This window comes from Pseudophryne corroboree, chromosome 5 (genome assembly GCF_028390025.1).
Source record: "Pseudophryne corroboree isolate aPseCor3 chromosome 5, aPseCor3.hap2, whole genome shotgun sequence".
NCBI classification, from domain to species: Eukaryota; Metazoa; Chordata; class Amphibia; order Anura; family Myobatrachidae; genus Pseudophryne; species Pseudophryne corroboree.
In genome coordinates, this window is record NC_086448.1 from 388,995,015 (window position 1) to 389,020,796 (window position 25,782).

Sequence of the window (25,782 nt, forward strand, 5' to 3'; positions counted from 1 at the left end):
ATTACTTAACTGGTGCAGTCAAATGGGATTCAAGTGCAACCCACTGGGCTTTAGCTGACAGACACATCCCATTATACAGAGTGTAGAGTGCAGAGACCACCTGCAGCAGGGGGACCGGACACATGCCACAGTGCGCTCTGTATTTGGAGGAGGGGTAATGCCCCACGGGGGTGGGAGGATAATAACCCAAGGGGGCTCTTGGCATGGGGGTGGTGGTAATTTGCCATTAAAGTCCTTTGGCCCTGGGGGATAGGGGTGCGGAAAGTGCAAAGACTGGAACCTATTTTATTGAAGGGGATTATAAAACTGGATTTATTGGGTGGTAGGGGTAATGCTGATTTTACGGATTAATCACCAAATACCACAATAAAGGATTAATTAATTTTCCCTTCAGTTAAGTACAGTACACCATTTCTCTGTATTTGTAAGAAAACCACAAATGAATACTTATATGCTGTTTACACCAAACTAGAATCGGGCATTGTTATAAATGTAAAGTTTTAAAACTGCAATAAGGCCAGGGGGTTTTGCACCAAACCTGAGGAATGCAGCCACATGCACTAATAATTTCACTTGTTAGCCTGGTTATGTTCGTGCTCCAGTGTTCATTTATAAACAGGATGACATATGAAACACTGCTGAATGAATGAAACCAGGTTTTTGGAAAATGTAGTTTTGATTTTTTTATTATAAAAAAGTAACTTTTAATAATTCATTCATAATTTGAAAGAGCTGGGTGCACATACGGAAGTATTTCATTTTAAATATATTTTTATTTGCCTGTGTTGTACAGCAAGTTCTGTGCAATGTTACATAAAATCAATATAAGCAAAAAGACAAGAAACATCCATAAGGTGCTTGTCTGCAATTCTTCAGAATATTTGAATAAAACAGGTGGCTACCACTTATATACAGAATTTTTGCATTATCACTCATATACAACTTATATAAAACATTAACATTTATTGCTACCTTTCTTAGCCAAATACCCACTTCATTTTCCCATCAGGCAAATCACTGATGACTGCACATGTGTGGCCTAGGACGTAGCTTGGGATCCAGCCTTCGGCTGCAGGGCACTCATTGGTGGCAGCTCGGAACACCAGAAACATGTTCTGCTGATTACTCGCCAAAATTTGAACCACCTCTCCTTGGTAGACATTGATCTCATCCTCCTTCACCGCCATGTAATCGTGCGTCACCAACATGGTGGAGATATTGCTACTGCTGCTAGTTTCACTCTGAGGGTAGATCATGAGAAGATCAAACAATCAGACTTAAGATCAGTAAATGGTCAGAGAAAAATACATATAAAAGTAAAAAAGGCAAATGTGAAAAATAGACTGTTCTAGTTACAAGTGCTTTATTTTCAATATTAGATTTAGTTAGGAGTAGATTAATATTCACTACATTAAAGGTGATCTAATGTTGGCTAATTCACTATTTGACTTTGTTACGTATGACAATTTTGTGCAAACCCACACAAAAAAAATATTCCAAGAAACATGACCTATGTAGATGTTTTTGCTTTATACAGAATTAAATACTGCCACACAAAATAGCAGCACTTTGTAAATGATCATAGAAGAAAAACAGGCTTCCATTTCATATTCAGAATAATCGGGTGTATTGAAGAGATTTTGTATGAATATGCTGATCTTAAATAAATAGATTCAAGTGAAGCTGGAAATTTTTCAATCAATATAATATAAATGTTACAACGTGAGTTTTTATGTTGTGGGTTACCTAAATCACAGTGTCAACTTTTAGGGTGTCTAGTGCATGGGCTGCTGAGTAATGGCCATGGGGCTTTGTTTGTTACCTAGGAGCCAGAGTGGTGGCATAAATGTCACCTTTTGGAGGGTTCTATTTTTTCTGTAGTCACCAACAATACATGGTACTTGAGAAGCTTCTCATTGTCTGAGTTGATAGCAACTAGTTGTTTGGACACTTGCACAAAAAGCAATTTCCCAGCACTGAGGAGCCACTGATATTGGTTGGACCAAATACTATACATGGCCCCAAAATCATGGTAGACAGCTCAGGTTGCATAGGACAATGATCAATAAGTAAAGGGCAAGGGTTTTGTGGGCTTCTTGTGCAAGAAATCTGAATCTTGGCAAGGCCGAGTACTTTCTTCCGTTTCAGGAGAAGTTAATTTTGTTTGCCTAACCATCACTTGTACAAGGATAAGAATAATGTGTCATATCTCAAATGCATGTTACTGTGTGTTTTTATATACCTATGTTCAAGCTTTTTATAATCGATTGGTGTGCTGTACAATTGAATTTCGTTGTCAAATTTTATTTGATAATGACAATAAATGTATCGTATCGATGACTATAAAAGATAACTCCACTTTTTTTCAGTTATGGAAGCTGGTTACAATTTCTAGAGGAGTTTGTGCTCTAGTTTTGATACAGCTCTTTAAAAACTGTTGGAAGCTATAACATATATGGGTTTAAATTAATAAAGTTCACCCAAATGCACTCTGGGTTTTCAAGCTTTGAAGATACTCTCTTTTATTGTTGTTGCTGCTTTAGTCTGCTGAATTTAGAAAACGAGTGGTGGTTAATACATATTTTGAGTAACCATCTTATTTGTCTCACTAATATCCTAGCACCCAGAAGCCCAATAATTCCGATGCTTCTGTTGCCTGTTATAAGTGAACTATGCTTTTTTTTCTATGCACATCATCATCATCATCATCACTATAAGGATCCCTGTGTATCACACTGAGGAAGCTGCCGAAGACATACCGAGGCGGTGAAACGCGTATGTGGATAAGTGAGTTTATAGCCGGCCGGCTAAATCATTCATCAAGTGACTGTCAGACACATTCTGCATGTTGTCTCACTAACCAACTAATTAACTCGGTACCCGGACATCCGGACCCCAGTGCTAAGGGGGAATAGGGAGTGCGCTCCCATACCTGAGTATTATTGCATTTCATTCAGAGACAGCCTTGATACCCTAGTGCTAAAGGGAAGGACATTTTACAAGCTTGTCATAATTGCACTAACAATACCGCTTTGCTGACCTATGACTCATGGGACAGTTGATAATCAATGACTGAGGGGTATTACAAGAAACACTTGATAATTCCTTTGCTGCTACAGAAATAAATAATACGGACATTAGACGAAATACTATACACTGCAGGGACGCCTGCAAGGTTATAGGAGTCACCTAAGGGCAGTTTTTACAGTCAGTGAAACGACTATATGTGCACTGAGTTCTTAATGCATGTTTTTAAGAGATTTCTGCATAATAATTAGGTGTTATAGAGGCATTGAAGGTTCATATTTATGATCTGTGCAGTATATGAAATCCGGCCGGTGATTGTAAGAACATATACATATAAATATTTCCTTTATTGTGGGAATGAATAAAATCTTTAATTGAATGTTAAGCGCAGCTCCAGTTTCTGTTTTTTTCTTGTATTAAAGTGGCAGAGGAACATATACATATAAATATTTCCTTTATTGTGGGAATGAATAAAATCTTTAATTGAATGTTAAGCGCAGCTCCAGTTTCTGTTTTTTTCTTGTATTAAAGTGGCAGAGGAACATATACATATAAATATTTCCTTTATTGTGGGAATGAATAAAATCTTTAATTGAATGTTAAGCGCAGCTCCAGTTTCTGTTTTTTTCTTGTATTAAAGTGGCAGAGGAACCAAGCCCCAGGAACGTGCGGCTAACATTTGATTTAAACATTAGCGCCCAATTCTGTGTTTTTTCTTTGGAGTCACAGGAACACTAATATTTTTCTTACAAAAGATCAAGCTCCTCTCCCTGTAACACTGCATTGGCTGCCTGTGCCTTCAGTTTTTGATTTTTTTAACATCATCTCAAAGGACATAACAATGTGTAAACCAATAAACTGGTGGCTGCCCAACATACCTACTTGGCTGAGGCTCTGCACTTCCCTGCCAAAAGGCATCAACAGACCTGGTGGAATGTGCCCTCATATTTTCAAGGGCAGGTCGTACTGTCCCAAAGTAATTCCCCACCTGACCGTGGTCTGTTTTGACCCTGGTCAACCTTTTTTGTGGTTGTTATTAAAAAAAAAAAAATAGGGACAATGATTCCATTTTCATGTTCACGCCGTTTTTGGATGGAAGTCTTTGCCCTTATACAGGATATTTTAGGCTTCACAAACAAACAAAAAAAAAACACACACAAAGTCATTAGGTTCTAAGAAGAGCCCTGTCTTTGTGAAAGATGAGGCAGCATCGACCTACAACATAGAGATCCCGACTTCAAAGCTCTCAAAGATGTGAAGTAAGCAAACAGGAAGACAGTATTTTAGAAATGGATCTTTAACCCCACATAAATAAAAAGTTCAAGAGGAGGGTGCTGCAAGGCTTTCAAGCACTAGGTTGAGATTCCACTTGGGAGTATGTATGGAAACTGCACAAGCATCAGTCTCTGAAAGAAGACCAAAACCACAGGTGCAAGATTTCCCAAGAAGAAAACCTTTAGGGTTATGACCTGAACCTTCAAATAACAGAGATTTAAACTCCTTCCATAACTTCTGGCAGAAGCCATTCCAGCAAAAATAAAATGCAGGAAAGCCCTTTGTTTCACACCAAGAGATTTAAATCACACAAACCACGTTGTAATGTAATTCTGTGACTAAACAGGTTATTGAGCCTTATGTTCTGAACCACACACTCAGAGAAACCTTTAGCTCTGAGGATCATAACTTCTACAGAGAGGAGGCCCTGATTTATGAGATCGGGTCTTGATGGTAGATGCTATGATGGGCCCTTTATCATACTTAAAATGTCTATATATCATAACATTCCAGACTAGTTCAAAACTTCCAAAATTACACAAATGCCGTTTTGATTTAAATTTTGAGCACTACGAGAGACAACTATAGATTATATGGTAATTTCAAAGCACCAACATGACCTCTACAAGAAACAGTTGCAGATGTCTACAAGTTTAACTGGTCTACAAGCTCCTGAAAGACTTGCAGACCACAACAACACATCTGTAATGGCTGGAACATTTACTATTCCGATTGCAAGATCCCACAGATCACTCTCATGGTCAGTGAACTCTTATAATTTTAAATTAGCCACATCAGAGCCTCATTTGCATGTGTCATCATCATTCAGTTCCATATGAAGAAGTGACCCCTGATGAGGACACTGTCACTCCGTCACCAGCTGATACCAAGTTTGGAGAACATCTGAAAGCTAGCTTATGAGAAATCTCATTTGGAATTGTGCAAATTGCACTTTCTCAAAGGAGAACACCATCTCTCTTTTTCGACTCATGCAAAGGAGAACTGTCACCTGTGGACACTTCACAAATCCATTTACGGAGATGATTTGTTCCACTGCTGACAGGTACTGTATAGTAGGACTAGAAAGAATATCCGCTAAAAAGGAGTTAGCCTTATTTGTCCATATATGAACATGCCTGCTAAACCCTGGATCTAAGAAGAGCAGCTACCAATGTCATGATCTCAACATCCTTGGTGCTATAGCAAAACTGAAAGTAGTGCCAGAACAGCAAATTTGAAAAGGCAATGTTGTACTTCCCTGATTAAGCCAATGAAGCATGCATTCTTAGGGCGGTATTCAAATGATGTATCACGCCCAATCTCATTTGTAAAGTGTTCCCCGTTATAGCGCCCATAATAATCAGGTTTAGCTGCGTAAAGGGTTGGGCGCCCTCACTACCCTGGGGGTAGCGTGCTTAATTGATTATACATCGCCTGTCAGCAGGAAGGGGGTGAAAAGAATTGAATACCGCTCTTAATGTTCTGTTTCTTGATAAAAATAAATAAATAGGATTTTAATTACCTACCGGTAAATCCTTTTCTCGTAGTCCGCAGAGGATACTGGGGTCCATTTAGTACCATGGGGTATAGATGGGTCAACTAGGAGCCATGGGCACTTTAAGAATTTGATAATGTGGGCTGGCTCCTCCCTCTACGCCCCTCCCACCAGACTCAAGTCTAGGAAACTGTGCCCGAGAAGACGGACATACTTTGAGAGAATGATAGAGAAGGACAGTGGTGAGATTCCGAACCAGCTCACACAAACAACAGGAAAGCCAAGCTAACCAAACTTGAAACAGGAATAGCAACGGCTGATCCAACATTACTTAACCACATTGGAGGAAGAACGAAGCACTGGGCGGGCGCCCAGTATCCTCTACGGAGTACGAGAAAAGGATTTACTGGTAGGTAATTAAAATCCTATTTTCTCCTACATCCTAGAGGATACTGGGGTACATTTAGTACCATGGGGATGTACCAAAGCTCCCAAACCAGGTGGGAGAGTGCTGAGGTTCCTGCAGAACTGATTGACCAAACCTTAGGTCCACAGAGGGCAAAGTATCGAACTTGTAAAACTTTGCAAACATGTTCGAACCTGACCAAGTAGCTGCTTGGTAGAGCTGTAAAGCCGAAACACCACAGGCAGCCGCCCAGATAGAACCCACCGACCTAGTAGAGTGGGCCTGAACAGATTTTGGACATGGCAAACTTGCCGCGGAATAAGCATGCTGGATAGTCAGTCTGATCCAGCGTGCAAATTGTCTGCGTTGAAGCAGGACACCCAATTTTATTGGGATCATAAAGAACAAACAGCGAGTCAGTTTTTCTGTGACGAGCTGTTCTCTTCACATGCACCTTCAAAGCCCTCACAACATCAAATACTTTGAAGTAGCAGAAGTGTCTGTGACAACTGGAACCACAACAGGAAGAAATTGATGACGAGTTCTGAGTTCAGCTCTGTCCTCATGGAAAATTAAATAGGGACTTTTGTGAGACAAAGCCCCCAACTCCGACACACGTCTTGCTGAAGCCAAGGCCAACAGTGTGACAGTCTTCCACGTAAGATATTTTACGTCCACCTCTTGTAACGGTTCAAACCAGTCCGATTGGAGGAACTGCAGCACTGCGTTGAGATCCCAATGAGCCGTGGGAGGCACAAAGGGAGGTTGGATGTGCAGAACACCTTTCAAGAACACCTGGACCTCAGGGAGAGATGCTGATAGTTTCTGAAAGAAAATGGACAAGGCCGAAATCTGGACTTTTAAGGAGCCCAGACTCAGGCCCACATCCATACCTGCCTGCAGAAAAAGCAGGAAACGTCCCAGATGAAATTCCACCGCGGAATAATTTCTGCTCTCACACCAAGAGACGTATTTCTTCCAAATACGATGGTAATGCTTAGACGTTACCCCCTTCCTGGTTTGGATCAAAGTCGGGATAACCTTGCTAGGGATCCCTCTCCTGGCTAGAATCAGCCGTTCAACTTCCATGCCGTCAAACGTAGCCGCGGTAAGTCCTGATAGACGAACGAGCCCTGTTGCAGAAGATCCTCACGAAGAGGTAGAGGCCATGGATCTTCGAGGAGCATCTCCAGTAGGTCCGCATACCAGGCCCTTCTTGGCCAGTCTGGAGCAATGAGAATTGCTTGACCCTTTTCCCTTTTTATTCTCTTTAGAATTCTTGGGATCAGAGGAAGGGGAGGAACCATGTACACCATCTAATAGACCCATGGAGTTGTCAGGGCGTCTACCACCACCGCCTGTGGGTCTCTTGACCTGGAACAATATCACTTGAGCTTCTTGCTGAGCCGAGAGGCCATCATGACGATCTGTGGATATCCCCAGCGACTTGTCAAGCACCTGAACACTTCTGGGTGAAGGCCCCACTCCCCTGGGTGCAGGTCGTGTCTGCTGAGGAAGTCTGCTTCCCAGTTGACTACTCCCTGAATGAAGACCGCTGACAACGCCACAGTGTTTCTTTCTGCCCAGAGGAGAGTTCTTGACACCTCTGACACTGCTGCTATGCTCTTCATTCCGCCCTGTCGGTTTATGTACGTCACTGCTGTCACATTGTCAGACTGGACCTGAATGGCCCGATCTTGAAGAAGATGCGAGGCCTGCAGGAGGGCGTTGTAAATGGCCCTGAGTTCCAGAATGTTGATTTGAAGGACGACTCCTGACTTGACCATCTTCCTTGAAACTGCACCCCATGAGTGACTGCTCCCCAACCAGAGGCTTGCGTCTGTGGTTAACAGAATCCAGTTCTGAATTCTGAACCTCCGACGGGGTGAGAAATCTGCAGCCAACACAGAAGAGAGATCCTGGCTTTTGGCGACAGACGCATCCTCTGGTGCATGTGAAGATGCGATCCGGACCATTTGTCCAACAGATCTGAGGGGCCAGAGCTGGAAGGGTCTTGCGTGAAACCTTCCATATTGAAGAGCCTCGTAAGAGGCCACCATTTTCCTCAGAAGACGAATGCACAAATGCACCCGGGTTGGCTTCAGGACGCCCCGAACCATCAACTGGATCACCAATGCCTTTTCCAACGGAAGGAACACTTTCTGCGACTCCGTGTCCAGTATCATTCCGAGGAATGGGAACCTCCTTGTTGGCTCTAGGTGAGATTTCGGAAGGTTCAGAATCCACCCGAGATCCTGGAGGAGTTTGGTTGAGAGACCAATGCTGTCCCGCAACCTTTACCTGGACGGTGATTTTATCAGGAGATCGTCCACGTACGGAATTATGTTCACTCCCTGTTTGCGCAGTAGAAACATTATCTCTGCCATCACCTTGGTGAACAACCTTGGTGCCATGGAGAGACCAAATGGCAGAGCCTGGAACTGGTAGTGACAGTCCTGCAGTGCAAACCATAGATAAGCCTAATGCGGCGGCCAGATCGGAATGTGAAGGTACGCATCCTTGATATCCAGAGACACTAGGAGCCTGAGCTCGGTTCCTGAGCACCTGCAGTTGCTGGCTTGCGTGGTTTACCTCTTGCGCCTCTGGAGGACGTAGAAACAGTACTGGATTTTCCCTTGAACTTGGCTGTCCAAAAGGACTGCAACTTCAGAAGCTGAATAAGTCTTCTTGGCTGGGGGGGCTGCGGAAGGAAATATACGTAGACTTACCCGCAGTAGCTGTGGAGATCCATTTGTCTAGTTCATCTCCAAACAAAGCCTCTCCTGTGAATGGTAGGCCTTCCACGCCTTTCCTGGAGTCCGCGTCAGTAGTCCACTGGCATAGTTAAAAGACCCTGTGCACCGACACTGCCACAGCACTGGTTAGTGCGTTAAGCAAGCCTCTCTCTTTTATGACTTCCACCATAAAGTTTGCAGAGTCCTGTATATGCTGCAGGAGTAAAACATCCCCCCTAGACAAGGAATCTAATCCCTCAATTAGATTACCTGGCCATTTTGCAATGGCTTTTGTGATCCACGCACATGCAATAGTGGGTCTTTGGGCCACCCCAGCAGCTGTGTACAATGATCTGAGTGTAGTCTCAATTATACGGTCAGCCGTGTCTTTTAGGGAGACTGCACCAGGAACAGGCAATACAATTTTTCGTGACAGCCTAGAGACTGGTACGTCCACTATCGGTGGATTTTCCCATTTTTTCCTATCCTCCAGAGGAAAGGGAAAAGCTGAGAGCAACCTTTTAGGGATCTGACATTTGTTATCAGGATTAACCCATGGTTCTTCAAAGAGGGTATTCAATTACTTTAACACAGGAAAAGTGACTGAGGATTTATTTTTCACATTAAAATAAGATTCCTCACACTCCTCTCGCACCTTATCAGGAATATGCAGAACATCTCTGATAGCTTATATAAAAGCCTCTATTCCCCGTGACAGAGCCACATCCACCCCCCACCCCCTGCGAATCTACCTCACCCTCCTCCAGGTCTGACCCTTCAGCGTCAGAGTCAGACTGCAGGATATGGGCCAGAGATCGCTTTTGTGGACAAATGTGAGGGGATTGTGACGCTGTTTTGGGGACTGAGTCTCTGCTCATAAACTCATCCACAGTCTGTTTTAAGTATTACGCTGTACAAGAAAAACACTCTTTGCCTGACATAATGTAAATGCGACAGCACACACACACAGGAAAAGGTTAAGCACAATTAACCCACAAAGATCCCTTCAGGGAGACACAGAGTTGTTTGGAGCCAGCCCCCACCGTGCCCTTACCACTAATGCCAAGCTTAGCCGGTTTGCTAACGAACTACCCTGATAAGGGACTTCGTACACTAGTAATCGCTCCCCCCCTGCTATGACCCCCTGGTACCGCTGAGGTAATTTGGAGTCCCACTGTAGGAGCTACGCGTCCATCTCAGTCAGCGTCTGTGTCCACTGCAGAGGGAAAATCGTGCTGGTGAGCTGCTAGATCCTCTCATAGTGAAGCCCCGCCCCTTCAATGGCACACGTTCTTCCCGCGTTTTTGTTTATACTGGCTGAGGAATTTGGTGCTTAAAATGGACAGAAACTATTTTAAGGCTGTGTTGCTAGTATGGCAACACAGTATGTACTGAGACGTAGTTGTGTACTGTGTCGGGAGACGCATCCCGCCCTGTTTAGAAGCTGTGCGTCTCTGTACCCTCATGCTGCCATAATGACTGGCGCCACGCTAACCGGGACGCCGACTCAGTACTCACCACTCTTCGTTCTTCTGGCTCTGTTAGGGGTGGCAGCATGCTGCGGGATTGTACGCTCGCCGTGGTGGGGCTTGCGAATAGCTCCCTCAGGAGCTCAGTGTCCTGTCTGCGAGGAACGGGACCATAAACTCTTCAAGAGGTTGGGCCCCCCCCCCCCTCTCCTAAGTCCCACGAAGCAAGCAGACTGGTGCCATCTAGCTCTGCCTGAAAATAACAAACATATAAAATAAATGCAGAAAACTCTTCAGGAGCTTCCTTCAGGGTGACCGGCTCCTCTGAGAATTTTCTAAACGGAGTCTGGTAGGAGGGGCATAGAGGGAGGAGCCAGCCCACACTATCAAATTTTTAAAGTGCCCATGGCTTCTGGTGGACCCGTCCATACCCCATGGTAATAAATGGACCCCAGTATCCTCTAGGACGTAAGAGAAAACATATTAGTCAAATATATATATATAGGAAGTGAAGGAAACGGCCCAGCTGGAATTCCTCCGTAGGGGCATTCCTGGCCTCACACCTAGCAACATATTTTCGCCATATATGGTGATAATGTTTAGCCGTCATGTCCTTCCTAGCCTTTATCAGCGTAGGAATAACCTCATCCGGAATGCCTTTTTCTGCTAGGATCCGGCGTTCAACCGCCATGCCGTCAAACGCAGCCACGGTAAGTCTTGGAACAGACAGGGCCCCTGTTGCAACAAGTCCTGTCTTAGAGGTAGAGGCCATGGGTCCTCTGTGAGCATTTCTTGCAGCTCTGGATACCAAGTCCTTCTTGGCCAATCCGGAACAATGAGTATTGTTCTCACTCCTCTTCTTCTTATGATTCTCAGGGTATGAGAGGAAGAGGAGGAAATACATAGACCGACAGGAACACCCATGGTGTCACTAGTGCGTCTACAGCTATCGCCTGAGGGTCTCTTGACCTGGCGCAATACCTCTGTAGCTTTTTGTTGAGGCGGGATGCCATCATGTCTACTTGTGGCAGTTCCCACCAACTTGCAATCTGCGTGAAGACTTCTTGATGAAGTCCCCACTCTCCCGGGTGGAGGTCGTGCCTGCTGAGGAAGTCTGCTTCCCAGTTGTCCACTCCCGGAATGAACACTGCTGACAGTGTACTTACGTGATTCTCCGCCCAGCGAAGAATTCTGGTGGCTTCCGCCATCGCCACCCTGCTCCTAGTGCCGCCTTGGCGGTTTACATGAGCCACTGCGGTGATGTTGTCTGACTGAATCAGAACCGATCGGTCGCGAAGCAGGTCTCCGCTTGACGTAGGGCATTGCATCCCTTAGTTCCAGGATGTTGATGTGAAGGCAAGTCTCCTGACTTGACCACAGACCTTGGAAATTTCTTACCTGTGTGACTGCTCCCCACCCTCGGAGGCTTGCGTCCGTGGTCACCAGGACCCAGTCCTGAATGTCGAATCTGCGGCCCTCAAGAAGGTGAGCACTCTGCAGTCACCACAGGAGAGACACCCTGGCCCTGGGGGATAGGGTGATCAGCCGATGCATTTGTAGATGTGATCCGGACCACTTGTCCAACAGATCCCATTGAAAGGTCCTCGCATGGAACCTGCAGAAGGGAATGGCCTCGTATGATGCCACCATCTTTCCCAGGACTCGCGTGCAGTGATGCACCGACACCTGTTTTGGTTTTAATAGGTCTCTGACCAGTGTCATGAGCTCCTGAGCCTTCTCCATTGGGAGATAAAACCCTCTTCTGGTCTGTGTCCAGAATCATGCCCAGGAAGGGCAGACGAGTCGTAGGAATCAACTGCGACTTTGGAATATTTAGAATCCAGCCGTGCTGTTGTAACACTTCCCGAGAGCGTGCTACGCTGATCAGCAACTGCTCTCTGGACCTCGCCTTTATGAGGAGATCGTCCAAGTATGGGTTAATTGTGACCCCTTGCTTTCGCAGGAGCACCATCATTTCCGCCATTACCTTGGTAAATATTCTCGGTGCCGTGGAGAGACCAAACGGCAACATCTGGAATTGGTAATGACAATCCTGTACCACAAATCTGAGGTACGCCTGATGAGGTGGATAAATGGGGACATGAAGGTAAGCATCCTTTATGTCCAGAGACACCATAAAATCCCCCCCTTCTAGGCTTGCGATGACAGCTCTGAGCGATTCCATCTTGAACTTGAACCTTTTCAGGTATATGTTCAGGGATTTTATATTCAATATGGGTCTGACCGAACCGTCCGGTTTCGGTACCACAAACATGGTCGAATAATAACCCTTTCCTTGTTGAAGGAGGGGAACTTTGACCACCACCTGCTGAAGATACAATTTGTGAATTTGTAGCTAACACTATTTCCCTCTCTAAGGGGGAAGCTGGCAGGGCCGATTTGAGGTATCGGTGAGGGGGCATCCCTTCGAATTCCAGCTTGTATCCCTGAGACACAATCTCTATTGCCCAGGGATCCACCTGGGAGTGAACCCACTTGTGGCTGAAATTTCGGAGACGCGCCCCCACCGGGCCTAGCTCCACCTATGGAGCCTCAGCATCATGCGGTGGATTTAGTGGAAGTCGGGGAGGACTTCTGTTCCTGGGAACTAGCTGTGTTGTGCAGCTTCTTTCCTCTGCCCCTGCCTCTGGCAAGAAAGGACGCACCTCGGACTTTCTTGCCTTTTTGTGATCGAAAGGACTGCATTTGGTAATACGGTGCTTTCTTAGGTTGTGAGGGAACATATGGCAAAAAAAATTGACTTTCCAGCAGTAGCTGTGGAGACCAGGTCCGAGAGACCCTCCCCAAACAACTCCTCACCCTTGTAAGGTAAAACCTCCATGTGCCTTTTTGAGTCGGCATCGCCTGTCCATTGCCGAGTCCACAGGACCTTCCTGGCAGAAATCGACATTGCATTTATTCTAGAGCCCAGAAAGCTAATGTCTCTTTGAGCATATAGGACAGCGTCTTTTATATGCCCCAGGGTCATTAATATAGTATCCTTGTCCAAGGTATCAAGTTCCTCAGATAAGGTACCCGTCCATGCTGCTACAGCACTACACACCCAGGCCGACGCAATTGCCGGCCTTAGTAAGGTACCTGAATGTGTATAAATGGACTTCAGGATACCCTCCTGCTTTCTATTCGCAGCATCTTTTAGGGTGGCCGTATCCTGTGACGGCAGGGCTACCCTCTTGGATAAGCGTGTTAAAGCTTTGTCTACCCTAGGGGAGGATTCCCAGCGTAACCTGTCCGTTGGCGGGAAAGGATACGCCATAAGCATCCGTTTGGAAATCTGCAGTTTTCTATCTGGAGATTCCCAAGCCTTTTCACATAACTCATTTAACTCATGTGAAGGGGGAGAGGTCACCTCTTGCCTTTTTTCCCCATACATATAAACCCTCTTGTCAGGGACTGGGGTTTCCTCTGTGATGTGCAACACATCTTTCATTGCTATAATCATGTAACGGATGGCTTTAGCAATTTTAAGCTGTAACTTTGCATCATCGCCATCGACACTGGAGTCAGAATCCGTGTCGATATCTGTGTCAACAATTTGGGATAGTGGGCACTTCTGAGACCCTGACGGCCTCTGCGACATAGGATCAGGCATGGGCTGAGACCCCAGCTGTCCCAAGGCTTCAGCTTTATCCAACGTTTTATGCAAGGAAGTAACATTATCATTTTAAACCTTCCCACATATCCATCCAATCGGTGTCGGCGCCGTCGGCGGTGACCCCACATTCATTTGTTCCCGCTCTGTTTCCACATAGCCTTCCTCTTCAAACATGCCAACACAAGCGTACTGACACACCACACACACAGGGGATGCTCTATTTGAAGACAGTTCCCCCACAAGGCCCTTTGGAGAGACAGAGAGAGTATGCCAGCACACACCCCAGCGCTATATGTCCCAGGAATCACACAGTAACTTGGTGTTAACCCAGTAGCTGCTGTATATACTGTTTTTGCGCCAAATTTATGTGCCCCCCCTCTCTTTTTACCCTCTTCTACCGTGATTCTGCAGAGGAGAGCCTGGGGAGCTTCCTCTCAGCGGAGCTGTGGAGAGAAAATGGCGCTGGTGAGTGCTGAGGAAGAAGCCCCACCCCCTCAGTTTCTGTGTAAAAATATGGCGGGGGCCCATGCATATATACAGTGCCCAACTGTATATATGCCCACTTTTGCCAAGAGGTCTCTAATTGCTGCCCAGGGCGCCCCCCCCTGCGCCCTGCACCCTACAGTGACCGGAGTATGTGGGTTTAGTGTGGGAGCAATGGTGCACAGCTGCAGTGCTGTGCGCTACCTCATATGAAGACTGGAGTCTTCTGCCGCCGATTTCGAAGTCTTCTTGCTTCTGTCACCGGCTTCTGTCTTCCGGCTCTGCGAGGGGGACGGCGGCGCGGCTCCGGGATCGGACAACGAAGGGTGCGATCCTGTGTACGATCCCTCTGGAGCTAATGGTGCCCAGTAGCCTAAGAAGCAGGACCTATCTTCAGTGAGTAGGGCTGCTTCTCTCCCCTCAGTCCCACGTAGCAGAGAGTCTGTTGCCAGCAGATCTCTCTGAAAATAAAAAAACCTAACAAAATACTTTCTTTTCAGCAAGCTCAGGAGAGCTCACTAAGTAGCACCCAGCTCGTCCGAGCACAGATTCAAACAGATTCAAACTGAGGTCTGGGGGTGGGACCTAGAGGGAGGAGCCAGAGCACACCAGTATCCAAATTCTTTCTTAAAGTATCCTGTCACCTGCGGAGCCGTCTATTCCCCATGGTCCATACTTAGTCCCCAGCATCCACTAGGACGTTAGAGATATATATATATATATATATTTCTGATATTACAGAATTGAATAACAACTCCATCCATCCAATAGAATACACTGAATGCCGTTTCCTCAGAGAAAAGCAGGTATTTCAGGAGATCTTGTAGTATAAACTTATTATACTTCACTACCTAAGGTATCTGTTGTGGAAATGGTTCAGCGGTCCTAGAAAATGTTGAACACTCAGAAATGTTGCCAGAAAGCTTGAAAGCTGAGCGACTAACTTGCTAAGCCTATTCACCTCTATGCTGTTCTTCATGAGGAAAGGAGACCTGATCACTAGAAAAGGGGAGGTGTTTGATCTTTCACTGTGAAAGATCTTAAGTCTGGAGGCATTAAGAAGGAGAAAGAAACAATTTCCTCATATAGCTTGGCAGGTATTATAATCCAGTTTGGGACCAAACAGGCCCTCAATAAAGTATGGAAGGGACTCCAGAGTTTCCCCCATTTCTCATACGTCCTAGAGGATGCTGGGGTCATCATAGAACCATGGGGTATAGATGGGATCCGCATGAGACATGGGCACTTTAAGACTTCGAAAGGGTGTGAACTGGCTCCTCCCTCTATGGCCCTCCTCCAGACTCCAGTTTTATAATTGTGCCCAGTGAGACTGGACGCACTGCAGAGAGCTCTACTGAGTTTCTCTGAAAAAATACTTTTTGTTAGGTTTTTATGTTCAGGGAGGCTGCTGGCAACAGTCTCCCTGCTTCGTGGGACTTAGGGGAGGGGAGTATTACCCACTTCCAGTGAGTTCAAGGGCTCTGCTTCTGGCTACAGGACACCATTAGCTCCTGAGGGTGCTGATCGCTGGGTACGCCTAGATGCTCACTCCCGCAGCCTGCTGTCACCCCCTTACAGAGCTAGAAGTCAGAAGATGAAGAAAAGAAGATGAAGAAAAGAAGACTTCAGTGACGGCATTTATCTGAGGTACCGCAGCGCGCGGACGCTGCACGCCAAGCTCCCACATACATGCAGCACTACAGGATACAGGGTGCAGGGCGCGGGGGGGGGGGGGGAGGGGGGTGCCCTGGGCAGCTAATGAATCCTCAGTGGACATCTGGCAACAGGGGACATTAGTGCCGAGGCACTGTCCCAAAACCCCCGCCAGTATAATCATACAAGAAGCGGGACGGAAGCGCGCCATTAAGGGGACGGAGCTTCGTCCTCACAGCTCACTCTGCCATTTTCTCTCCATCAGGCTGCAGAGACACTGGTCCTTTCTTCACACTGACAAGTATCAGGGTGCAAAACGGTGACGGGGCGGGGGGGGGGGGGGCAGCACTGGCTAAACTTGGTGCAATATACTTTATATAAAAAGTGCTATAGGTCTGGGGCGTTTATTGGGCGCTTCAGAACCGCTGATTGAGCGCTGGGGTGTGAGCTGGCAAATCCCCTCTGTCTCTCTCTGACAGGCTTTACTGTGGGTCTGTACCCTATATGCCCAGTGTGTGTTTGGTGTGGACGTGTGTCGACATGTCTGAGGCTGAAGGCTCTTCCCAGGAGAAGGCTGTATTAGGGACACAAACGGCTGCGGGGGTGACCCTGTCGGCACCGCCGACGCCGGATTGGGTAAATGTGTTGAACGCCTTGAATGCTAATGCGGCTCTTATTTGTAAGAGGCTAGATAAGTCTGAGTCTCAGACCCAGGCATGGAAGAAATCTGTAGAAGATATGTTATTGCAAAGTCAGGTCCCCTCAGGGTCACAGAAACGTTCACTAGCCCAAGTGGCAGGCACTGATACCGACACGGATTCTAATTCCAGATTAGATCCAAAATTGGCAAAAAGCATTCAGTACATGATTGTGGCGGTTAAAGAGGTACTACATATCACTGAGGACCCGGCTGTCCCTGATAAAAGGGTCTGTATGTATAAGGAAAGGAATCCTGAGGTAACGTTTCCTTCCTCTCATGAACTGAACACGCTATTTGAAAAACTCTGGGAAACTCCTGACAAAAAGTTTCAGATTCCCAAAAGAATTACGGTAGCTTATCCATTTCCCTCGGCGGATAGGGAAAAGTGGGAGTCACCCCCCACCATGGACAAGGCCCTATCACGTTTGTCTAAAAAGGTGGCTCTCCCGTCACCTGACATGGCGGTCCTTAAGGATCCTGCGGATCGTAAACAGGAATCTACGTTAAAGTCCATTTATGCGACCACAGGTACGCTACTCAGACCTGTCATTGCATCTGCGTGGGTAAGTAGTGCTATCGAAAAGTGGGCAGACAATTCTTGATAATTGCTCGCTTGCACTGATAGATCTAATTCTGAAGGAAAGGACATCGAAACTAAAGGAAACCAAGGATAGAATCGAATCCTTTCAAACCTTAATAGAACCTTTCACCAAGTTGCCACGGTTCAAGGTGCTAGAGAAAGAATTAGCTATAAAAATGGAACACAATACCAGAGAGCTGATTAAGAAAAAACAAAAAAAGCTGCAAAGAGACTGATTTCTATGGATTTGGGATCACCAAATCTAAGAAAACCAAACCAGCTACTCAAGTTCCATCCACTGCACATAACGAGGGAGAAGACTCTTCTAGAAATGACCGCCACCCCTACCATTGTGACAACGAAAGATCATCTGTTCATCAATGGAAAAATGAATATAAATATAATAGAAACCTATTTCGTCGGTCCACGTGGAATAGAAAAGAACAACGGTATAATGAAGAAAACCGCTATAAACCACCACAACGATACAGGCATCAAAGGAATAAGACATGGAGAAATAAAGGCGATTGGAGAAAATAAAGATATATGAGAGATGACAACAGGGACATTTCCGTATCTCCACAAAGACACTGGGAACCTAGAAGCCCGATGAGAAGGCGGAGTCCGTCACGGGAAAGAAGACAACGGGATAGGGGGTACCAGCAAAGGGCCTTCCGTCATAATCGAGACAGCATCCAACGAGAGCGGAGGATATCAAGAACGGGAAGGACCATAGATCACCAACATAGCTGTCACAGACATCAACCCCCGAATACTTACCTCAATAAGAGAAATAGAAGTCTTTCCAGAAGAGAAAGTCAAACCCGAGGAAGAAGAAATGTGACTATAGACCGCTGGCCAACATCAGAGAACAAGAATTATCCTGCTGACCATAGAGAAGCAATAAAGAAGGAAAATAGCAAAGATGATCATCACACGGAACCCCCTTTTCGAAGAGAAAGGTCAGGTTCCAAGAAACATTAGCAGTGGGAACCCGTACCAGACACAGCAGGAAGAGAGGAAAAAGAGGAGGTACTAAAGCCAAAAGAAGGAAAAGATTGAAGAAATCCATTCCCAACCTCATTCCCCCTCCTGTTGCTTCATCATTAGAAAAGAAAAGGACCGTATTCAACCTCAGCGACAGAGACTTGACAGATACAGAAATCAGAGTCTTGGAGAAGGGGCTCAAATATGCGCCATCAACCACGGCCGATGCATTTGAACAATATTTTTGAACAATAATTTGATCTCCAGAAATTCACCAGAAAAATTACATTGAAAAAATTATTTGCGATACAGGAGGCCAATTCAGATAATATGGAGAACATATCTGAAGAGAACGATACTAACCGTACATTCAAAAAGAAATCACAATTTTACCCGGCTCATATTAAGGGAAACTTTATTGAGACTTTTCAAAAATTGGTCACTGAGGACTTCAGGAAGAAGAGAAACCATCACACCAAGATACGTCACAATCTATCGCGAAAAGAACGACAAGCCATCACCGATTTAAGCAAGGATGAGAGCAACACCATTAAGCCCTGCGACAAGGGAGGAGGAGTTGCGATAATGAATACGGATGACTATATTCGGGAAATCACGGGACAGCTAACAGATGTTAACGCCCATCAGAAGTTAAAAACTGATCCATCAACACGCATCAAGAACCTCTATGAAAAAATTCTAGAGAAACATTTAGCATCAGGCGGAATAACAGAAAGTGAACATGGATACCTCACCAATGACAATCCAGTGACTTCTACTATTTACATCCTGCCAAAAGTGCATAAAAGTCTACCTGCCCCCCCCAGGTCGTCCAATCATCACTGGAACTGGCAGTTTGACTGCCAATTTGTCGGCTATGATTGATAATTTCTTACAACCCATAGTAAGAAAAACACCATCATTCCTGAAGGACACCAGGGATGCGATTAGAAGGATACATGAGATGAAATGGGAATCCAACTGTTATCTCATCACTGCCGATGTATCATCGCTCTACACAGTGACAGATCACACTGATGGTATCAAAGCGGTTTCGTGGTTCTTAGACCAGACTGAGGAAAGCCAAGTAAGGAAATCCTTCATCTAAGAAGCCATTGAAATCATTCTTAACAACAACTTATTTTTCTTTAATGGCGGATATTACCTGCAACGCAAAGGTACAGCCATGGGTACTCGCTTTGCCCCAAGTTATGCCAATTTGTTCATGGCCTATTGGGAATCCTCTACCATCTATTCCAGCATAACTTGGGGCACAAAACTACGACATTAGAGTCGCTACACTGACGACATACTGTTCTGTTGGAATGGAAGTATAGACGATTTGGAGACTTTTTGCCATAATCTTAATGAGAATTCAGTTAATCTCAACTTTGTCTTCACTATAAATCAGAATGAAGTGAATTTCCTAGATCTTTCCATATATATTAAAGATGGAATCATTCATACCAAAACTTTCCATAAACCCACGGACACACAAAATTATATATCTACAGATACTGAACACCATCAGAACTGGCTCCAAGGGATACCAAAGAGTCAATTCATCCGTATAAGAAGGAATTGCAGTGAACAAATGGAATGTGAAACACAAATTGATCATCTGAAGAACATCTTCCTAAAGAAAGGATACCATTCCGAAAAGATTGAAAAAACGGCTCAAGAAATCAAATCCAGTGAAAGAGAACCGCTCATTCAAGACCCGAAGACGACCAAAAAGTAATCCACATCAGAAAGTCAATGGGCCTTTCTCACAGGCTTCAACTCAGATTACAAATATTTTGAAGGAATCATTCACAAACATTGGCACATCCTCCAAGAAGTCCCGATATTAAGAAACATTCTTCCCAGCAAACCTCAGTTCATATACCGTAAGGCGGCCAATCTAAAGAGCAAACTGGTACGAAGTGCCCTACCTGTGAAAAACACCAATCCGATAAGAACTGCTGGCTTTCACAGATGCGGTCTATGTGTGGGGTGCAGAAGCATCAAAATGGAGAAAACGAAATACACAGATGTCATCATTAAAGGTAATAAATTGAAGATTCATGACTTCATCACATGCAATACTTCCAGTGTCATCTACCTCATCATGTGCAAATGCGGTAAATCCTATGTGGGTAGAACTTCAAGGACCTTGAAAACACGCATAGGGGAACATTTGCGCAACATCCGTAAAGGCCTTGCCACCCACCACCTCTCAGACCACTTCCGGAAGGAACATCAGTGTTCCACCAATTCAATTGCCTACTTTGTAGGTCACCGGAATATCAGGTCCACATGGAAAGCCAACCTAGCAAAAGCAGAAATGAGGATGATATTCAATTTACAAACGCTTTCCCCCAATGGTCTTAATCAAGACTTTGAAATCAAATGGTTTCTTTAACATCACACCAGTAACATCTTCTATCCATCACCACTTAGTCATGCTTAACGGCCCTTCTTTTTTCAGGTGTATACCTTACTTAGAATCATTTATTCCCATTATTTATTTATTGTTGTATTTCCTTTTTTTCATGTCAATGGGGAACTACATTGTTTCTACATGAGAATGCCATTCTACGACCACTACGAAAGAACTGTGATCCATCCCTTTCACCGGACATCTATATAAGTTTACCTCTCCTTCAAGCTAATAAAGGACATCATGGGACATATTTGAATATTAATTCCGGTTATAATTTCTGTTTATTTTCATTGGAAACAATCAAAATGCTGTCTAATGACCATCAAGAACGATTGTCCACCACTTTTCCCACTCATAGAAGCTGATATCTTCTCAGGAGAGAGCAATGGACACTGTGGAACGCATTTCTGACATCATTTCCGGTCAAAACAGCCTTTGAATGGACCGCAAACGTCACTTCCGGTCTGGACAGGAAGTGGACTTTTCCCGCCATGTTCGGCCGTTTTTCACTGGCTAAAAGACATTTAAAAGGATCCCCATCAAGCCACAAAGGTATCTTGCCTTGAAGAAGGGACCAGACTGTCCCGAAACGCATTGGAGATACCTTGTGGCGCTGCCCACCCCCTGGACATTTGGCGGACTGTTTTCCTGATTGCCTGGAAGGGAATTCGATCAGAGGAGCCACCAGCAGGGTATTTCCCGGGGTACCCTGCCTTTATTTGACACCTGCAGCTTCTCCACCTGCATCGGTAGGATCACATTCCCCCCATGGCCTGTTCCTAGTCCACTTGATTTTTTATGTATTGCTTGTTTTTAGACATTGTATGCTAGTATTGTATTAAATTCCATTTTTTTTTACCATACCAGTGTGTTTCAACATACACTTTCACACCTTGGTATTATCCACATACATAGGTGACCGTAAGAGAGACCAGCGCCATTGTAGAGAGAGCACACCCCCTTTTTCATTTTGCACTTTTGTACTGAGCCCTTAGGGAGCTCTGGCACTCTCCACACGGCCAGCTGACTCAGTCCTATACAGCGCAGACTTGCTACTCCCGCCCTTCAGTTTGGGCAGACAACTTGTCTTCTGAAATAGATTCCTTAGATAGGGATAGCGTCCTCTTGATGCTGGGTTATGTCAAAGTCGAAAAATATTGCAGTACACACATCAAGTACAAACTACACACAGATGGCCTCCGTGCGCGTACTTATTCTGCTGTGCGTGCACATATCCGAAATTTGCGCATGGTCGCTCCTGCGGTCCTGGTATGGGTACTTACGGTAGAGTTTGTGAATGCATGGAAAGCTATCAAAACACATGACATTTTTAATCCAAATAGTGCACAATGTACACATAGTCTCCCTGCACCACATCAGTAAGTTACAGCAGTTTAAATGGTAACAGAACAAAGGGATTCACCATTACAGGATAGGAGGGGACAGAACAAGGTTATAAGGTGGTGTTCGGTATCCAGCTGTAGGGTATTTTAAGGGTAACATTCCGGTGTTGGTCTGCAGCAGATCGCATGTTCCTGCGGATAGTTATGTGCAGGAGCAGAATATAGATATAAACTGTATTTACTGTACATTATGTATGCGGCGGGAATCCAGAGGAGACCACCCACAAGAGCAGTTAGAACAGACATCGTCCACCTACTCAAACCGACCTATGACCTCTCCTGTACTGTAAATGACCATCCCTGTGTCCAATGGACAAAGATTACAGTATCCATTGTGTTAGGTTTTGGAAGAATTGTATAAAGAGAGCCTGCTGCAGGCCTGGTCAGACACAAGACTCACAAAGTTATCTATCAGATGACTGAGGACCAGACTGGGTAGCGCAGCGAATCCAATCACGTATGTACCATTGACTGTAGCCATTAATCTGTTGTATTGTATATATTGTAACCCCCTTTCAGTAATAATATGCTGTGGTGTCGGAACGCAGCAGTTTAATAACAATCTGGTGTCGTGTCTTCCTTTCCCGGCTAAGGTTTAAAGTGTATTATTATCGCATTGCATAGCTGTTAAGGGTTTGCGGTGTATCTCTGGGTGTGTACGCGCTGTGTGTACTTTGTACCGTCAGCGCAGCGTTTGTGCGCAAAGTCCGTACACAGTACGGGACTCTTTACGCTAACAGCGTAAAGAGTACGTAGAGTGTGTATTAAGTATAGCGGCCGCAGCGGCTCCATGGTAAAGTGTATTTAAAGTGTGTTTAAGGTATAGCTTTTCATTCCTGTATATAAATCAGCATTCTCAGTTATATCAAGGATGCTGCAGCATACCTTAAGGAAGCTGCGAGAGATATTGGTCTTTTGGGATCTAAGGCAGTCTCAGCTAGACGAGCGTTGTGGATACACCAATGGAATGCTGATTCCAAGAAAAGTATGGAATTTCTACCATATAAAGGTAAGGCCTTATTTAGTGACGGCCTTGATGATTTGGTGTCTACAGCTACCGCGGGTAAGTCATCCCTTTTACCTTATGTTCCTCCACAACAAAAGAAAACGCATCACTACCAGATGCAGTCCTTTCTGCCCAATAAATATAGAAAGGGCCAAGGTTCTTCCTTCCTTGCTACTAGAGGAAGGGGCAGAGGTAAACGATCACCAGCCTTGTCAGGCTCCCAGGAGCAGAAGTCCTCCCAGGATTCTGCCAATTCCACCACATGACGTTGGGGCTCCTATGCGGGAGTCCGCACCGGTGGGAGCATGTCTCAAACTCTTCAGTCAGTTTTGGGTTCGTTCGGACCTAGACCCATGGGTTTTACAAATAGTATCCTAAGGGTACAAGCTGGAGTTTCAAGATGTTCCCCCTCCCCGTTGTTTCAAATCAGCCTTACCAGCTTCTCTTCCGGACAGGGAGGTAGTTTCCGACGCAATACAAAAGTTGTGTCAAAATCAAGTTATCGTCAGGGTTCCCCAGTCACAACAGGGAGAAGGCTTTTATTCGAGCCTGTTTCTGGTCCCGAAGCTGGATGGCTCGGTCAGACCAATCCTAAACCTGAAATCCCTAAATTTCTACCTAAAGAAATTTAAATTCAAGATGGAGTCTCTCCGAGCAGGGATCTCTAGTCTGGAGGAAGGGGATTTTATGGTGTCGGTGGACATAAAAGATGCCTACTTACATGTTCCCATTTATCCCCCGCATCAGGCTTACCTGAGGTTTGGAATTCAGGATTGTCATTACCAATTTCAAACGTTGCCGTTTGGTCTGTCCACGGCTCCGAGGATTTTCAGCAAACTTATGGCGGAGATGATGGTTCTCCTTCGCAAGCAAGGAGTCACGATTATCCCATACTTGGACGATCTCCTGATAAAGGCGAGATCCAGGGACCAAGTTGGTGTAAAACGTTGCACTCTCCCTGACAGTTCTTCAGCAACATGGTTGGCTCCTAAACTTGCCAAAATCACAGTTGATTCTGACAACGCGGTTGTCGATTTTGGGAATGATATTGGACACAAAACTACAGAGAGTCTTTCTTCCAGTGGACAAGGCTCTGGAACTTCAGAGTCTGGTCAAACAAATTCTGAAACCAGCAAGAGTGTCAATCCATCAATGCATTCGGTTGCTGGGGGAGATGGTTGCGGCCTACGAGGCCATTCAGTTTGGCAGGTTCCATGCCAGAGTGTTCCAGTGGGACCCGTTGGACAAGTGGTCCAGGTCCCGCCTACACATGCACCGGAGGATAATCCCGTCTTCCAAGACCAGGGTATCACTCCTGTGGTGGCTGCTCAGCTCTCACCTCCTAGACGGGCGCAGGTTTGGGATACAGGACTGGATCTTAGTGACCACGGATGCAAGCCTCCGAGACTGGGGGGCAGTCACAATGGGAGAAAACTTCCAAGGAAGATGGTCAAGTCAGGAAACTTGTCTCCACATATATGTTCCAGAGTTAAGGGCCATTTACAACGGTCTTCTGCAAGCGGAACATCTTCTTCGAGATCTGCCTGTACTGATCCAGTCGGACAATGTAACAGCAGTAGCGTACATAAACCGTCAGGGCAGAACGAAAAGTGGAGCGGCAATGGCAGAAGCCACAAGGATTTTCCGCTGGGCGGAAAAGCATATATGCGCTCTGTCAGCGATCTTCATTCCAGGAGTGGACAACTGGGAAGCAGACTTCCTCAGCAGACACGTTCTCCATCCAGGAGAGTGGGGCCTCCACCAAGAAGTCTTCACAGAGGTGACAAGTCGGTGGGGTGTTCCTCAAGTAGACATGATGGCATCTCGTCTCAACAAGAAGCTTCAGATATATTGTTCCAGGTCAAGGGACCCTCAAGCAATTGCAGTGGATGCACTGGTGACACCGTGGGTGTTTCAGTCTGTGTATGTATTCCCTCCACTTCCTTTCATTCCAAAGGTTCTAAAGATCATAAGAAGAACAAAGATCCGGGCGATCCTCATTGTCCCAGACTGGCCAAGGAGGGCTCGGTATCCAGATCTACAGGAAATACTCATAGGAGATCCCTGGCCTCTTCCTCTGCGCAAGGACCTGTTACAACAGGGGCCGTGCGTGTATCAGGACTTACCGCGGCTACGTTTGACGGCATGGCGGTTGAGCGCAAAATCCTAGCCCGTAAGGGTATTCCCAGTGAAGTCATTCCCACACTTATTCAGGCCAGAAAAGGGGTAACGTCTAAACATTACCACAGTATTTGGAGAAAATATGTTTCTTGGTGTGAATCCAAGGGGGCTCCTACGGAAGAGTTTCGGCTAGGACATTTTCTCCATTTTCTACAAGCAGGTGTGGATGCGGGCCTAAAATTGGGCTCAATTAAGGTACAGATTTTGGCCTTATCGGTTTTCTTTCAGAAACAACTGGCCTCCCTTCCAGAAGTTCAGACTTTCATAAAAGGCGTGTTGCACATCCAACCTCCATTTGTGCCTCCAGTGGCACCATGGGATCTTAATGTGGTGCTGCAATT

The 25,782-nt window shown here is 45.5% G+C and overlaps 1 protein-coding gene across 2 annotated transcripts in view; it reads right to left on the reverse strand.

Moving 5' to 3' along the window:
* Window positions 1-753: 753 nt before the first annotated feature.
* The window catches only part of TRIO (trio Rho guanine nucleotide exchange factor), a 1,426,902-nt gene continuing 1,401,873 nt past the window's right edge, over window positions 754-25,782 (reverse strand). The window contains exon 49 of one of the 2 annotated variants that reach the window (XM_063922713.1): window positions 754-1,241. In XM_063922713.1, coding sequence (XP_063778783.1) covers window positions 978-1,241 — 264 coding nt within the window. In that variant the 3' untranslated portion in view covers window positions 754-977. The remainder of the gene's footprint in view (window positions 1,242-25,782) is intronic. The other variant, XM_063922714.1, reaches the window with a different exon arrangement.